The sequence below is a fragment of the Lipotes vexillifer genome, unplaced genomic scaffold (genome assembly GCF_000442215.2).
Source record: "Lipotes vexillifer unplaced genomic scaffold, Lipotes_vexillifer_v1.1 scaffold68, whole genome shotgun sequence".
Classification (NCBI taxonomy): domain Eukaryota; kingdom Metazoa; phylum Chordata; class Mammalia; order Artiodactyla; family Lipotidae; genus Lipotes; species Lipotes vexillifer.
The window spans coordinates 983,992-1,001,657 of record NW_006791676.1 but is presented as its reverse complement, the minus strand read 5'-3'; the positions used below and the strand labels follow the sequence as shown (position 1 = coordinate 1,001,657).

General features: G+C 36.9%; 1 protein-coding gene across 1 annotated transcript in view; it reads right to left on the bottom strand.

The window, feature by feature from the left end:
- Window positions 1–2,151: 2,151 nt before the first annotated feature.
- Window positions 2,152–17,666, bottom strand: part of KCNH7 (potassium voltage-gated channel subfamily H member 7) — a 457,793-nt gene continuing 442,278 nt past the window's right edge. The window contains exons 13-16 of the mRNA XM_007464485.1: window positions 16,661–16,909; window positions 11,678–11,846; window positions 4,214–4,406; window positions 2,152–2,838 (exon numbers count right to left, since the gene is read on the bottom strand). Coding sequence (XP_007464547.1) covers window positions 2,569–2,838; window positions 4,214–4,406; window positions 11,678–11,846; window positions 16,661–16,909 — 881 coding nt within the window. The 3' untranslated portion in view covers window positions 2,152–2,568. The remainder of the gene's footprint in view (window positions 2,839–4,213; window positions 4,407–11,677; window positions 11,847–16,660; window positions 16,910–17,666) is intronic.

Here is a 17,666-nt window from a genome sequence, read left to right as displayed (position 1 = left end):
TCTTTATACTGCTTGGGCTCTTTTAAAGCTAATATCCTGTAGGAATGGGCCTTCCTAATCCTGTCCGACTCTCTGAGATTTTATCAAGCAATTCTTTTATGTTGAGGAATTAAGAAGAAAAAAGGTTTATGTTATACTAGAATTTAAACAATCTGGATGCTTGCACACCCCTCCCCATCTTCCTATTTCTTCGTGCTTAGTTTTTATAAAGAAGTATAGAGACTGTGTGGAAGGCTGAATTTTATGCATGTCATACCAAATGTTGCAGCTGAAGCGTTCACTAATCAATCAGATCTAAATTCCTCACCTGCCAAATCCTCTCCCTCTACAAATGAACATTCTCTGGTGAATTCATTCTGAATTTCTCTGGAGCTTGGACTGACAATCCTTACGAAACTTGTTGCAGCTGCAAAAATCTGCCTAAATATGGAAGTAAAATCCCTAAGTTGTCCTCTGAATCACAGGCAGCCATTTCTCTCTTCCCTGCTAGGTACCCATAAAAGTTTGTTGAATGAGGAAAAGAAAGCATCGGTTAGTCCCTAAATTTCTATCTGCATAACACCAAATGGTTTGGAAAACTGGTTCAAATTATTATACTTCTATTGAATTGACTGGTCATTCTGTCATGTGTACTTGATCGTTAATGTTTTTGTCTGCACAAATTTAGCAGGGTTAAGAACATGCCTGTGCCTACCGATTGCATCCCCCTACAGATTAGCAATTTATGGAACCATTAAAAAACATATATGGAGTAATTTAAGGTCGCATTAATCATAATTTAAGTAGTGCAAAGTTTTTGTAAATTTAAATAAATTGCTTGTATCTGAAACTTAATATTCTAGTGTCAAAGGTAAAAGTAAGTCAATAGATTATATTTCTATCCTGGAGGGATAGATAATCCATTTAATAATGTATACAGATATAATGTCTCTTTAAAAATATATGTGAGTGTAAAAATTAGTAAAGGATAAAGAAACTTTGAAGGATTTTCACAATTTTGTTCGGAAGGAGAGGATACAATGGGCCAGTCCCTAATAAGTTAAAAATTGTATTCAAATGAATTGAAAAATAAAATTTCTCAACTAGAATTTGACTAATCAGAATCTTAAATTAGCTTGCAATTTTTCTGTACCCTAATTTTATGAGGCATATACCACCACTCCCCCAAAATAATCTAACAGTCGAATATATTAAAATATATTCCATGGTATATTCTGATATTCTGGAGTCAATATATATTCAGCCCAATCCATACAGGATCGATTTTCATTTAAACTTTGATTAGAAATTTTTTTTTTTTTTGCGGTACGCGGGCCTCTCACTGTTGTGGCCTCTCCCGTTACGGAGCACAGGCTCCGGACGCGCAGGCTCAGCGGCCATGGCTCACGGGCCCAGCCGCTCCACGGCATGTGGGATCTTCCCGGACCGGGGCATGAACCCGCGTCCCCTGCATCGGCAGGCGGACTCTCAACCACTGCGCCACCAGGGAAGCCCTAGCAAATGTACTTGAGTAACCAAATAAAATTAAAACTGTTTTGCTGGTTTGTGCATTTTCTTTATACATAGGTAAATGCACGTTGTTCTTTTACAGCCGGGATTAGAAAGCCATAGCACGGCATATACTTCATGGAAGCTAGCTTCGCCACACAAATCCACTAAAATTGTACGTTTTGGGGGAAGAAAACAATGCGCGTCAATAAACTCTTTTGATCAAATTCAGGATTGCCCTAAAGTATGAGTCAGAAGAAAGCTGTGGATATCAGTTTGCGTCTGTAGCACTTTAGCAGTTCTGAAGAAGAATCCCTCCCACCCCATCCCCGCCACCAAAGAAAAAGAAAAATTAGAGAAACTTGTTTCTGAGCATTCAAAGAAACATGCCAGTGGAAAATATTTTAGGGAGTTTGTGAATTCAGTTAGAGACAGAATTTTAAATAGAAAGACCTTTTTGTCCTCATTAACGCTGGCCTATATTCATGTATTTGGAGATGGTTTCCTCTACTGTCAGAGATTTATAACTCTAAAACTGTGTATATATATATAATTTTTTTTTTTAGCGCGCGGGAATGAATGTAATTTACTATAAACATCTCAATCCAGAAGGGTATCTGTCCTCAAAAGTGACAAGGTTCCCTATCTCCCCCTTGAACTTCCATGAGTTGAGGGATCATCTGAGTTGCATCCATGAACAATTTTATCCTTTGCTTTCTTATTTGCTTGGAAGGCATTTTCATAACAAAGTATGGGTTTAGTAAAAGCAGTAAATAGGAGTCTCCATGCAAGAGAAATTGGAGTTTCCTAACATGCACATGATTTAAAAAATAAAAATAAAAAATAAGGTGCCTTGAGATGCTGGCAGTTTTAACATTTGGAACAAAAGAGTTCAGAGATATTTACATCCTAACTGCTCAGTTTTACCTTACAAGCTTCAATTTAGGAAAATATACAGTACTTTTGCATATAATGGTAACTTGTGAGCCCCTGAGTCAAGTAGAGAGGATTTAAATACAAAAAAGGAAATCAGCCATTAAAAGCACTTACATTGTATGTGGAATAAATAGTACAAAATGATTATTTCCCCGGAAGACCAGGATCAGAAACATGCCTATGAAGACCCAAGATTCCTACAGTGCTTAGGGATGAATCTGTCAAAGAAGGATGCCTAATTGGATGAAGGCAAGTTTTTCTTTGCCTCGGGGGGTGAAGCTCTAAAGAGAGATCACTGTCTTGTTTTAAAAGTGAAGTCAAGTTGTCTTCCGAAGCTGTGTTCAGATGCACCCCACTTGAGAGGGATTCTTTGGATTTAAGTTTAGATTTTTCAAGGTCTAGAAATTCAGGACACTGATAGAAAGAAAAGAGAAGAAAACATGCTTTTATAATTCATTTGGATATATTTCTAAAATGACACTCATGAAATCTAAACATGTTTTCTTTTTCCATAAATCTGTATTTGATTAGTGGTATTAACCAATCTTTCCCTCTCAAAGGTGGGTCAAGATACTGAAGGTCAGGTATCAGTTTAGATAATCCTATATAACCATTCCAAGATCTTTAATTTTACTTCGAAGCCATATCAGATTATTATTATTATTATTTTAAACACAATATTTCACATTGAGTTTTCCAGATGAGTTTTAATTCAAAATTCCCAACAAAACTGGGATCAAAAAGGTGGGTCATTTGGTGAGTACATTTGGAGAACAAGGAGAAAGAAAAAAGAAAGGAAGGAAAATCACCCATCCCTTGGCAGAAAATATTATCTAAATCCACTGAAAGCAAAATACAAAGTACATGGTTTTGCATGTTTCCCAGCCATTCAAAACTCGAGATAAATTAATCTATGCTTTCATATTTTAGAAAAATTGCATTATTTTCCTTCAGTCGCATTACCTCGTGCTATTAATATAGTTTCATTCCCCAGAGCATTTTGCACTCAATTCCCAAACTTCTAAAAAAGTTTTTACAGGATATCTGTAAATTCTTATTTAAATCATTGTTCTTAGGTCCAGTTTGGCCACAGTGTTTAAGTAATTAAGAATGATTCCCAAAATAGAGTTCCAAAGGAGTTGGACTTTTCATATTAACATAATTCAAAGGGTTCCTCACAGGACTTCAGAGGAAAGATAAGGACACTAACATTCCTCTTCCCATCACCAAGGTGAGAAAAGTTTAGAGCTCACTGGTGATGGGTGGGGCACAGATGTGGTTACTAGTCTGATTACACTTGGATCTCAGGTCTTGCTATTGCTTGTTATTGCTGCTATTTCTCTGCCCCTTCCTTCCTGAGACCCTGCTCAAGGGTGCCTCTTGTCACTAGAGCAAATTACAAACCTTTATTTGAAGCATTTCTTGGACCCAGGGCTAATCCTTAGCTTTCAAAGCTCTACCATTTATAAACTTAAGTAGATTGATATTTGAAAAAAAGCTTTTTCTTTAAAAAAAAACAACAAAAAAAACCTAGTGTTTTAAGATCATTCTTCTAGGTCCATTGTTCCCAAAGTTTAAATGAGCAAAAAAATCGGGGGCGAAGGTCAGGGTTGGGGAGCTTGTTTAAGATGGAGATTACAGGGCTCATTCCCAGATGTTCTAGTTGAGGAAAAACAGAGATGGGGATGAGAATCTGTATTTTCCACTGCAGCCCAGGTGATTCTGATTCAGGTGGTCCCTGGAAACACACTTTGAGAGACACTCTTGGTTATAGGCCATCTATACTCACTTGTGAGGAAGGACTGAAACTTCGATCCGTCTTGATGGATGCTACCGGATGACTGGTTCTCATCAGGTGGATGACGGGTCTCTGATACTCTGTTCCTGTAGTTACCATACTGTAGGCTGGGGGAACCACAGTGGTTTGTTTCTGCAGCAGCTGTAAGATGGTCTGGACGTCTGCAGTCATTTGGGATTCAAGTCTGCAGGACAGACAGAAATGGGGGAAGACAGTCCTAAAATTGTCCAGGATTGCAAAGCATTTGAGAAAAATTGCAGCACCACCAAAGAACAGAATTACGGCCCTGCTTTAAACAAGAAGGACAGGAGAGGGAGCACGGAGATGCTCACTTTCTATATCCCACTAATGGCTCTGATAAAGATCGTTGCTTTCCTGTTCGTTGATCTTAACAAAGAAACAGCTGACTGAAGAGGCTACATTTTCACAGTGTACATTGTATTGCATTTTTACAATTAAGCTTTATAGATTTCAAAATGTAAAACGCATTCAGAATCCATTTTTAATCAGTCATTCTCTGTGCTTTTTATCAGGTTTTGGTCAGTTTCTTGGGAACATTTTATTTACTGTTTAAAAAGATTTCATAGCACATTTCTCTTATAGCTGCAACAACTGGATAATTTCTTACGTGTTCCAAATTTATATTATCTATATTTTACTTTACCTCTCTCCTATAAACATCAAATATTGTATATCATTCATTGTACTCTTTCCTCAATGTTAAGTACTGTCAAATGCTAAATTCCTTTCCCATCTACAGTTTGGAGCCCTTGGTAATTAAGAAACAGACCAAACATAAAAGTTCACTTGCTTCTGTAACCCATCTGGCTTTGCAAAATACCAGTCTGATCATTTTTTTTCCCTAAAGCTCACAAGTAGCCTACTGGCCTGTTAATTTCATTCTCATTTTAAATTAAAATTCAAGGGAGAGAGAGCAAAATACAATGGATCTGATTCCCCTCCTTTGCATGTGTTAACAGTATTAAAAAAGGATTTTGTGGGTATAAGAACAGAAAATTTGGACCATATGCCTCTTTAGAAAACTTTTAACTCTTTACTAATTTGTGCTTACTATTTTGTTTCAGTGAAAAATACAAGGAAAAGGTAAATCTTACCAAAAATTTAAAATCATAGACTAATTTTGCTCAGTTACATGCATGCTGTATTTGTGAAATTCAAAGTGGAGAGAACATAGCCTTTGATTTGAGAGAGAAGAGAATAAACCTGGACAACATGAGAAAAAATCTTTTTTTTTCCTTTTAGTTTTTAACATTGACACTACAAATCTTCCTTCTGAGAATCATGATAACACATTATTTGTGCAGGTTTTCTATATTTGGTATATATAGTGTCAAATAGCTATAAATTATACACGATTGTGCCTTGCAAATGTCAAAACCACACACTGAAAAAGAAAATTTGAATTATCAACTAGTTTATGTATCTCTTTGTTACCCATTGTTCCGCTCTAATATTTTTATGGTGCCAGCTAAACAGAGGAGACTCGTTATTTTATTGTGCATCAATTTTTTCTTTCACACTTCAAGGTACAGCACATATTTTTATCTGCACCCCCAAATCTTCCCTTATTCAGAATTAATTTCTCTCTCCTCTGAGTCCCCAAGGAAAATTCTACATCCATTGTAAATATTTCTGTATGAATTTATCCCATCATTAACAGCATTTAATATTTAGGGAGTGGCTTACACATTACATGTAAAAGGCTTTGGGCGTGGGGAGTGGAATAATAAAAGCTGCATCAACAAATGGGATTCAAGACCCAATAGAGAGTCAAAAATTATGATTTTGAGTCCTCACAAAACCTTTGTCAAACAGCAGGGGTCTCCAAGAAACAGGATCTCTGTCTCATAGATTCTATCTATCTGAATAGTGTCGATGAGGGAAAAACCTATTGGAAGTGTGTAATAGCAACATGCTACCACGAGTGGGATTCCCAAACACAAGACCATCACATGCTGGTGCAGGGTGAGAACAAGACTGTGTCAGCATGACTTAGCTAAGACAGCAGACCACCTCTGTCAACATGACTTAGTTGTTCCAGGAAAACTCTGCCTGGGAAAAATAAGTCTAAGGGAATAAATAACTTTACTCCTTCAGGAAATTTCTATAGATTAACTCACTGGAGACAGCAATCTGCTCTTTTGAACAAATAAACTTGCTTAATCAAACAAATTTTATTTATCCATACTTGCTTCAAGGTCCTCATTTCACTGTGTCCATCAATTCTGAACTATTATATTATGAACTTGGCCCAGATCCACTCAGTTTCCCACCTTGAAAGGCCCAGGCTCCAAAATCCTATAAATATCCTACTTCTTACTTCCCCTTCTGAGATAACACTTCAGACTCTGTCTAGGTGGTGGTGTCTCTTCCTGCAGTGACTTTGAACCAAACCTTAGTTTGGTTTTATTAACCAGTAATCTGATATTTTGGGTAGTTCGATGCAACGGACTGAATGTTTATGTTGAAATGCTAAATGGTGAAATCCTAACCCCCCATGTGATGGTATTAAGAGGTGTGGCCTGTGGGATTTAATTAGGTCATGAGGGTAGAGCCCTCATGAATGGCATTAGTGCCTCATAAACCAGAGCCCCAAAGAGCTCCCTTCCTTCTTCTTCCATGTGAGGACAGAGTGAGAAGTCAGCCGTCTATGAACCAGGAAGCTGGCTCTCAGTAGATACTAAATCTCCCAGCAGTCTGATGTTGAACTTTCCAGTCTGCAGAACTGAGAAATAAATATCTGTTGTTTATAAACCACCCAGTCTATTGTATTTTTGTTATAGCAGCGCAAACAGACTAAAACATTCAACAAAGAAGAGCTTTAGTGAGGAATTTCTTTACTATGCATAGGTTGTATTTTCATGTTTTATGTCTAGGGTCTATCAGCTTAATTGGAATGGACTCTTCTAATGACACAAGTAATCTGCTCTACTCTGGAAGAATTACAGAGAATTTTGGAAAAGTCCAGCTTTGTCTTTAAAACAGAAAAGAATAACCCAATTTTATAACTTTTTTTATTTGTCAGTGAAGGCATATGCCACTCCAAAACAAGCCACTTTGGCATATTGATTCTTTTGAGCTGTAGGCACTTGGAGAACAGCAAGTGTGGGGAAAAGCTTTCTCCGAACTTCCCTTATCTGCCTAAAGGCAGATCTTCCAGAAGGAACTCAGTTGTCATAAATCCCCTCCCTGGGAGTTTCAACAACCAGGGAAGATTGACTTTTGTCACAGACGAGGCATCACACTGAGACAAACTTTGTCACAAACTGTCATACCTCCCATCTATTCTTCTAAGGACCCATTCACCTTCCTAATGATCATTCATTCTCCTCTAAGAGACCTGCATCCCCCAGCCCCTTTCCCTATTAAGATGGTATTTAATCTTCAGTTCTAAGGCACCTCAGGGAGTTACTAATTTTCCCTTGAGTATCTCCCATGTGTACGTGAGGTACACATGTTAATAAATTTAGGTTTGTTTTTTTCTTATTAATCTGTCTTTTATTATAGGGGTTTCAGCCAAGAATGCAGAAAGGTAGAGGAAAATTTATTTTTCTTCCCCTACATCGGCATAGCTATACAGCTGTGTAAAATGAATGTTTTCATTCACTTATGCAAAGACCCACAGTGTACCAGGCACAGAGTTCTGCAGGGGATGGAATCATCACTGGAAGCTTTTACATCCTCTAGGGCCTCACTATGCAAAAGCATGGTCAAATCTGAGAGCTTGTTAGAATGTGGAATCTCTGCCGATTCCAGACCTAGACTTAGAATCTACAGTTTAACAAGATCCCCAGGTGATTCGGAAGCACATTAAAGTTTGAGAAGCACTGCTTTAGGATCAACAATTAGTGATTTCCCGATACAGGTATATCTGTAGGCATAATATATAAATATGTAAGAACATTTCTTAGGTAAACTTTTAACCCTGCATATAGTTTAATTGGCCATTAAAGCAGAAAAGCAGCAGCGGCCAGGACGATTCAAGATGGACCATTTATATTTGTTTTTATTGCACTGCGTATGTAATATGTGTATTTGGGTGAAACAAATGGGATAGAATTCACAGTTCTACTCCATTTGAACAGAATACTGAGGCTAAACAGAGTAGACCCAACTCTAGAAAGAGTCCCAGGATTCTTACCCTGCAAAGTTGAAGTCTAAATTGAGCTGCCCTTTTCAAACTTGTTTTCTATACTTTTGCCTTCTAGAGTAAACTGGAGGTAGGAGGTTCTTGGAGATGGCAGTGCAGTAAAAATGCAGTGTTTTGGATTTTAAACCCAAAAGAGGCTAAGGTGAGTCAGGCAATAAAATGTTTGTGACAATTTCAGAGCTAAATAGGAAGAAGTTAGTCAAAGAAAATAATTATGTTAAAAAACATACAGATGCTAGGACATGTCAAAAAAGATTTAGTTGCAGTTTGGCTGTGAAAAAAAGTATCATAAAAAATTCATTCTAAAACTAATGTAATAAAGTAATAAGAATTATTAGTATTAAAGTATGGTTACTAGCCAAATGGGTCCTGGATGTATATGCCCTTAAAAGTTTACACTTTAAGCCCCAGGACACATTAAAGGCAAGTATTTTCAGTAATCTTTGATTTACACTAGCAGCAATGATTGGTATCCATGATGAGGCAACAAGGGGACCTTAAAATCTCAATTTTCATCCAGAAGAGAGGTCCAAATCAGGAAACACAGAAACATATGAAAAGCAAGAGAACATACTCAGACAAACATCAATAATAGAAGTTAAGTTCATTGTTAATCATGTTTTACTGGGGCTTCCCTGGTGGTCCAGTGGTAAAGAATCCGCCTTCCAATGCAGGGGACATGGGTTCGATCCCTGGCCGGGCAATTAAGATCCCACATGCTGCGGGGCAACTAAGCCCATGAGCCACAACTACTGAGCCCACACACCCTGGAGCCCTCATGCCACAACTAGAGAGAGAAAACCCGCATGCCACAACTAGAGAGAAGCCCGCGCACCGAATCGAAGACCAGACGCAGCCAGAAAAAATAATCATATTTTACCTAATTACAGCACTTTCTATTCTGTAGCATATACACTCTCCACATGTATTACCTTAGTCTTTACAACAGTAATGCAGGTCAGTATAGGTCAAAGAAAGAAACTGAGGCTGGAGAAATTTAAATGACCTGACCTAGTCATCCTATTAGTAGTTAAGTAGAAGAGTTATGACTTTATCTAGGCTAACCAATTGCAAGTGCTGTGTGAGTATCATGCTGAAGAAATCACTGCTGTCCCTGTCATTAATCCATTCATTCAGTAATTTTCCCATTTACTCCAGGAATTGAATGCATACCATATGTTTCACAATAAAGGAATGGGCAGGAATCAAGGAAGTTAAAGTTCAGAGATCACCCTTTTATCAATTCTTTTGTGTGTACAGTGTATATTTTGACATATGTTATGGCGAAAAGATCAATGTAGCTTGGTGTAAATAGCAGGGAGAGATAGTAAATGTACTAATTAACTAAATATGCTTCTCTGAGCAATAATAAGTACGATCATGTCAAGTTCTTAAACCTTAATTAGGAATTACTGACTCTAAGTAAATGATAGTTTGTTTTAATTTTCTCAGATAAGTTTCAATTTTACAAGACTTTCATTTGGCACTTGAGAATGGGATATAGACCTCAGTTTTTTAACTTTTAAACTTTGATTAAATTACATGAAAACAAAAAATACAAAATTAAATCTTTAATTCATACAGTATTGTCATACTTCTGTTTGAAATTAAGGCATACAAATTTATTTCAATTTACAAATTTGTAGGTTTTCTAATTCCTTTTGTCTGTTTTAATTGCTAATTCATCTTTCATGGTAATGTATGTGTGTGTGCATACATTTTTATGTTTACTGTATTGTCTGACACTGTTCAATTCGGGCATAAAGATTTAAAAAAGCGATAAAACTACAAGCAGCATTGATAAAACACAGAAGAAAAATTAAGCATAGATAGCTAGCTTATGTAGTATAAACAAAACTCATAGAATGTGGTAAGTATAGAGAACAAGTAAGCAAGTAGCTTATTACACATGGGCAGAATTCATAAGATGCATTAAATACACACAGCATGGTAGCAACCTGCAAGACATCCCAAAGATAGAGTAGAAATATGATGCAACAAACCAGAGCATGGCTTATACATGGAAAGAGATGGAGAGAACAAATTATTCTCCTGTCACATCTGGGTAGATGACTGCCACACCCAAGTTTGGTCACCCACTGGTGACACACACACAGTATAAGCTCCTTCTGACGCCTCACGTTTTTTACCTATAAAGACCAATAAAACACATGGCTGTTCGGCAGGCTAACTGAAATGCCACAGCTGTGGCCAGGTGTACTTGGCCTTACATGTCTGTGATAGAGCAAGTGTGTCATTGGCACTGGGGAATTTTTTTTATCTGTGGACCCCTTTTGTGCAAACCTAAACTCTGGTCCTCATAACCACACCTTCAGCCTGGAAGGCTGATGAGGTGTGTATATATATATATATATATATATAATTGCATAAATCAGGATACGGGTTGTATGGTTCTTTTACCAGGATTGCACTTATTAGAAATGTGTTAATTACCCCATCTGGAGCCCCTCATCACTCACTGTGTGTTTTAAATTGATTTAGTAAATCCTGTGATTTGAACATTTTAGTTTAATCCATGCAGTTTTCGGTCTGTGACTACTGGAATACCTTGCCCAGTGATGTCCTGGAAACTACCTTGAATCGAGGTCACTTTCCACATGTAACACAACTAAAGCAATATCATACTTATACATCTATTTTTTTTCCCCTGAATGTCATTGATCAGTTTAATTTTAAGGAATCCATGTAGATTTGGGTTAAGGGGTTCCATCCTTCCTAAAACCAAAATTTATTCTTTATCTTAAAAGGTTAGAGATCAAAGATGGAGGGAAAATGGAGAGGATCTGGGTTCTTAACTCAATCACATTTTTGACAAGTTGGCTGAAAAACGAAATGTTTAAATCATTTTGTCAACATTCTTTAAAAAATACCATACCACATAACTAAGTTACCATGAACAGCCAAAAAGTGCAAAAGAAGGATTGAAAGAGGAAGGGTGTTAGTCAACAAACTAAATATGAATTATTTTGAGGGGATAAAAAAGGTTTCTTAGGCAGCCAATGCTGATGATATATACTAATTTTATGACAAGTAAAGAAAAAATAGGATTCATGCTGCCAAAAGTGTGAAGCGTTCTAAGTAAATGCTCCTTGAAAAACAGACTAATAATTCTGTCAACTTGTAGTCTTCTTTTAAATAAGTAAGTGTATAAAGAAGTGTATAGGCCATCTATGGTGGGACGAATTTGCTATTTACAAAGAGTAAGGCTAAACCCAGCTAAGGGCTTGGATTATGTTTTCCCTTTGCCTGGCTATTGCTTATACCTGTTAAGCTGTTCTTGGAGCAGATCTAATCTTTGCTCCACTTCTCCGTAGGCGAGGTCACTTTCGGTTTCAGAGATGCCCCAGGCAGCTCGCGGAAGCGCTGAGGGACTAGACTCATCAGCCTGAGTTCTGGCAGTTTCTCTTTCCCAGCTTCTGGTGTCAGCGATATCTGTGGGAAACGGCAAGATGGATGTCAACTTCTTTGGGCGCCCATTTGTTGCTCCAGAGACATCCGCAATACAAGCAGGAAGGGAGCTTGGAGTTTAACGGGAAGACAGAGAACCAGAGTGACTCAGGGACCTGTCCAGGGGCCACAACCAGTTGGTAGCTGAATCTCATCCACCCCGATCCTGTCTGCCACTTCCCACACCCATTTCCATACGAATAAAAACATACAGCCAGTTATGAGTCTTGAATACAATTTTGTCTTCTTTCTATTTTGCGCTAAGAGGAAAACATGAAGGGCCAACCCCGAACTCTGGTTAGAGAGCAAAGACTTTGTGCTTTTACATTTGGGAAGAAACAGCACCATTTGTATGTACTGCAGCACCTCAGGTTGAAGATTTTAGGGCTCTTTCACCCAGAATAACTTGCATACTTCATGATTCAGAGTGGGCTCGAGAAGAGACAGCCATGGGGAAGTGAGGATCTTCAGAGGGATTCCCTTAGGCCAACCCAACTCAAAGTAGAGCCAAGGAACCATGAGGCATCAAAGATGGGAAGAGTCCTAAAGTCTCTAGTCCTATGACATGAGTTCATGGTTTTATGTTTCCTTGTAGCTCCTTCTGCACTGTCCTTTGACGTATTCTGTCCATTAATTTCCAATATTTTTTCTTGGGGCTTCTCTATTTAGAATATTTTTATGCTGCTATACTTTAAAACATATTGTTTATCTGTTCAAGTCCACTTTTCAGATGGTCCTCATGTCTGTTATGTTCCAGACACTGCTAAACGTGGGGGAGTTAGAGATGAAGAAAACATAGGCCCTGCCCTTGAAGAATTCAGTCTAGCAAGGTTTTAATCATTTTCCTTACAGAGATTCATTTTCTGAGCCTCATTTAATTTACTGTTTCTCCTACAATCTGTATTCGCAAGTTGTCAATATTTGAGGGCAAATATAATATCTTACTTTCCCTCTCATTTCTGCCATAAACTTTTGATGGCTTTTGCTACGCTTTCTTCCCTTCTACATTTCACATATCTAGAGAAGTACTTAGAATGATTAAAAGGCTGGGAAATAAAACCCAGGAAAAAATACCAGTGGAGTTGGGAGTTTATTTCAGAGATAAAGAAAGAGCATTTTTCCTCACTGGGAGGGCTGGTGGGAGGAAAAGACTGTCTAGAACTGGTCTTCATTTTTACATGGAAATAGACTTGAATAACAAAAAGTCATTTTGCTTTGATAGAAAGCCTTTTTTTCCCCCTTTGGACAAGTAGTTATGATTAAACACTGACAAAAGTATGTAAAGTTAAGGAATTTATATCCTTGGCTATTTTAAAAATTGGATAGAAAGTAACTGATTTGGAGAGGATTAGCTATGATTCTAGAAACAAGGAACAGGATTTGTAGGACTTCTTGAAGTCCCTTTCCTGCAATTTCTCCAAAAGTACAGTCAGATAGCTCAAAAGCGCCTCCTATCCTCCAGCAGCAGACACAATTTCTGTATCTTTTCTTCATGGTTTTTCTATCACTGTACTTTTATCACTGAATACACAGAAATATCTACTGAGGTGCCTACAATTTCGGCTTCAGATGGGTGAAGCTCTAACAAAGGAATCAGCATATCCAAAGACAGTATTAGAAAAATACAAGGTCAGGGTTCCCTGTACTATTGAAATGGCTAACAGACCTCAGAGAGCTTGCTATGAATTCCAGAACGGTTCTCTGTGATTAAGACTTCCTTAGACTATGGAAGCCTGGTGTTTTGTTCTTTTTAAAGTGACAATATATAATTACCCTTGATACTTAATCAAACACAACAAATGAAAATGAACATCAAAAAATGATAATGCTGAACTTTTAAGTGCAGTAATACATCAGCAGATTTTCACTGAAAAGTATGATTTATTATTCACAGACATGTGACTCTATTTAAAAGGCAAAACAATAATATGATGTCTTAGTACACTAGGTTTTCAATTTTGGAGAATTAATGCCAAACAAATATTCAGAACACACGTATTAATGGTCAGATTATGCCAGTGTTTCTCCCTGTCTAGCCTCTTGCTAGACAATAAAACAAAAACAGTAAAAACTGATAGGATGGAAGTTACATATTATGCTCAGAAGTTTTGTGCTGAGAAAGCTTAGAGAATTTCCACTTATGCCTAATAGCTCTCATTCTCAAATCATATATAATAAACTGATTTTTAAATAACAGTGGTGAATCACATGCAATAAATTACGTAGGATTCTATTTTTTCTTCAGTGCTCAAGAACAAAACCTGATAATCTTCTCTTAACAAAAAAGAATAATTGTAAACTATTGGGTAAAGTCTTCCTTGATGATAATTTACTCTTTTATTAAAATCAGTAATGTGTGATTAGCTTATTTTAACAGCAATATGAAAGAAAAAAGGAGTTCAAAGGGGAAATCCTGCTTAGTAGTCTTAATCAAAATGAACATCCTTGTAGATACTTTCTAAATATAGCTCAGAAAAAATCTGCACTTGGTTGCCTTGGAAAATGTTGCTATAGTTGCAAGACACATTTCTAGAAATGGATGAACAGAAAGTAAACTTTCACTTTGCTCTGGGTACACAATTCTCCTACAGTCAACTTTTGACCTCAATCTAAGTAGGATCAGAGTCCATTTAGTTTAATTTTTTCTTTTCAGTTTTGTCTAAAGGTGCCCCTCTGTTGGATTCAGCATGACAAATGCTAGAAATGTAAGTGGCATTTCCATTGATGATAAAACTAAAATTTGTGGGGATTTAGGAGCTCAAGCTGCAGCAGTTACAGCTACACCCTACATCTTATTCAAACCCTTTAACATTGCACAGTATCTCACCTTAGAAAATCACTAGGGAATGAAATTTGCAGTGAATAAAGTTTTAGAATTCTCCATCGGTTGATCGTATTGATTATCCAGGTTAACCATGTGTCACACTGATAGACTCTATAACAACATCAATCATGCTTATTCAATTGACATGAATATTTAACTATGAATTTTAAAGGTAATTACTTATTTGAATAGGGATCGCATTGTAAATTTTTGAAAATTAAAATATGTAGATATTAAAACGATCTGTTAGAATACTATCTTTTATTGTGCATGTAGAATAGCTAATTAAAAATAATTGGAAGAAGTGGCAAAGCAAAATATAAGATGAAGGGCATGAGAATTCACTGTCAGCGAGAGTCATTATAAAGTCAAATCAAATCCCCAAAATATATCATTAACGACTTGTCACTTGAGACTTTAAAACGCAAGAGGAAAACAACAAAAAGTAATTTGAAAAATGTCAGGCCCATGTTATGCTGACTCTCGGAAATAGTAGGATGGTTCAGCAAGTTCTTCAGAACTTCTGCCTTCCATGATACAACCTGTTTCAATTTTTAGGACTTCCCAGAATCCGTTTTCATAAATAACTAAAACGGGACGTTTGGTAATCACATCTAATATTCCATTCTTCCAATGTGATAAATGAGGTACCATTTTCATCCACTTCACCAAGATTTTAGATTGTCCAGAGAACACCTGCATATATTCTTAGCTTACTTCAACTTGGGGTCATGGCAAAAGCTGATTTGATAAAATAGGGAAAGTAACTCAGGAAAAATGTAAAGCCTAAACATCCTAGATTCCATAAAACTTTTGTTGTCAGATACAGTCACTTCGAATAATGGTGACAATGACAGGTAATATTTACTTACTCTGTGTCTTAATTTTGTATCCTGCCAGGTCAAGAACATCCTATTTTTCCTTCATTTCTGTTATATTCTTTTGATTTTTTTGCTACACCTGCTTCATCTCTACATTTTTATATATCTAGGAATATATTCAATGATTAAAGGGTTAGAAAAGAAAAACTTGAGAAAATACTAAGCAGAGTTGGGGATTTTATTTCAGAGAAAGTAATTTATGCATGTTCTCTTGTTTAGCAATCACAACAGACCAGTTGGTTAGAAGATATTATTCCTATTCTGAAGATGTGCAAACTGAGTCTTAGTGGGGTCTGTCAAATCACTTACTGAAAGACATAAAGGAAGTAAGTCACAGAGTTGAACTTGGAACCCAAGCAGCCTGCCCGTACCTGTTCTTGCACCCACTTAGCAAGATTTAACAAGATCCGTATATCTAGCTCCTGATGAGAAGTTAATTGTTCTTCCATGTGACAGTCCTCAAGTTTTCCTGAGTTTTCCACCCTTTAGCATCTAATCTGGATATACTGTTTAAGCACAATTATCCAGTTCATGCATATTTTCTACAACAAAACCCATATATTTGGGTATCCCTTTTAAACAAATGTGTTCAAATAAGTTGGATCTAAAAGCATACTTTATTTAGGAGCATTTCTCCCCATTTTCTCATAATTCTCAGTAAACCGAAATTCTTTTTGGTATTTATTGCATTTTTATTGCATTGGTCTTTCATGCTATAAAAAAAAAAACAGGTTTGGGGGTGAGGAATGGATACAGAAGATACATACAAGATTCAATGGGTTTGCTCTCTTCAAATACTCATCGATCCCCTCTCCCCACGGAGTCACTACAACAGACATTCCTACCATGTTCTATGTGGCATTATGTTAAGTCTGCCTGGCCACACAGACCCTCCTATGCTATAATTGGGAATAATGGCCACTATTCCAGGACCCTGAAAACACTCTGTAGATGATCTAAGATTTGATCTTTGCAAATATATCACAAAATTGCAGATTAGATTAATGTGCGGTATGGTTCTTCATTTGTGTGAAGTCACCATTTTGTGATTAGTCCTGAGGAGAGACAACGAGATTCTGGAGAAACTTGATTACCTTTGCAAGAGTGACTTCTTTTACCTATGGGAATTCTTCCTGAGGTGGGTACTGTTTCTTCAAGATCAAGTCCAGTTACTTTCCCTATTCCTGGAGGAGAATCTACAATTCCTGAGAAGAGAGGCTTTTGTTCATCGTCAATGGAGATGAAAGATGAAGATCTGCTTTTTTTCTCTTCAAAGTGTTTCTTGGACCTCTGATAATGTCTTATGGTATCTACAGAGTCTTCAGGATCATTTGTAGTGCTTCCTTTGCCAAAATCTATCAAAGAAAAGTTATTTTATAGAAGAGAATCAAATGTGAGACTCTATGCCTACTGCACTATCTAGTGCTACATAAACTACCTTTGTCATGGTGATTTTTTTTTGGAATAACTTTAACATAGATTTTTTTAAAACTGCCAGAAAAGTTGTTCTTTCTCTTTTTCCTACTGAGAATGTAACTACTTAAGAAGACTTCTTTTTTTTTCATAATTCACAGGACATTAGATTATCTTAATGAGATACGCTGTTCGTTCCAAAATTAAAAGAATATCTGTGGTAGTAATAGCATTTATATCTCTGAAAAAAAACTTTAGGATAACTTAAACCTTATTTATACATGCTCAACAGTCATTTGTATTCTTAAAATATGGTGTACTATTTCTTGAAGGAAATGAAAAAGTGAAGAAAAATGTGTCCCAATTCTAAAATGTCACCGCTATGCAGCTTATTGTTTGTTTGTTTTTAACCTTCATGCCTTCTCATCTGTGGTGGTCATTCCACATTGTGGAGGTCAAAACCGGAAGCCTCCTTGTGGTACAGGCTGGCAGGATGAACTTCAACCCTAGTTCAATGCATGTAATGGCCTTGACATTCCAGGCAGTTTGGTTGTGCAGGATATTGCAAAGAATATAAAGCTTAAACACAGTAATTAAGGTAGGTTTACCTAATTACATTAAAGCCAGTAGTGCATATTAGCTGCTTTATACTGAAATGTCAGGATAATTTCAGCCTTGCAGGTTGTG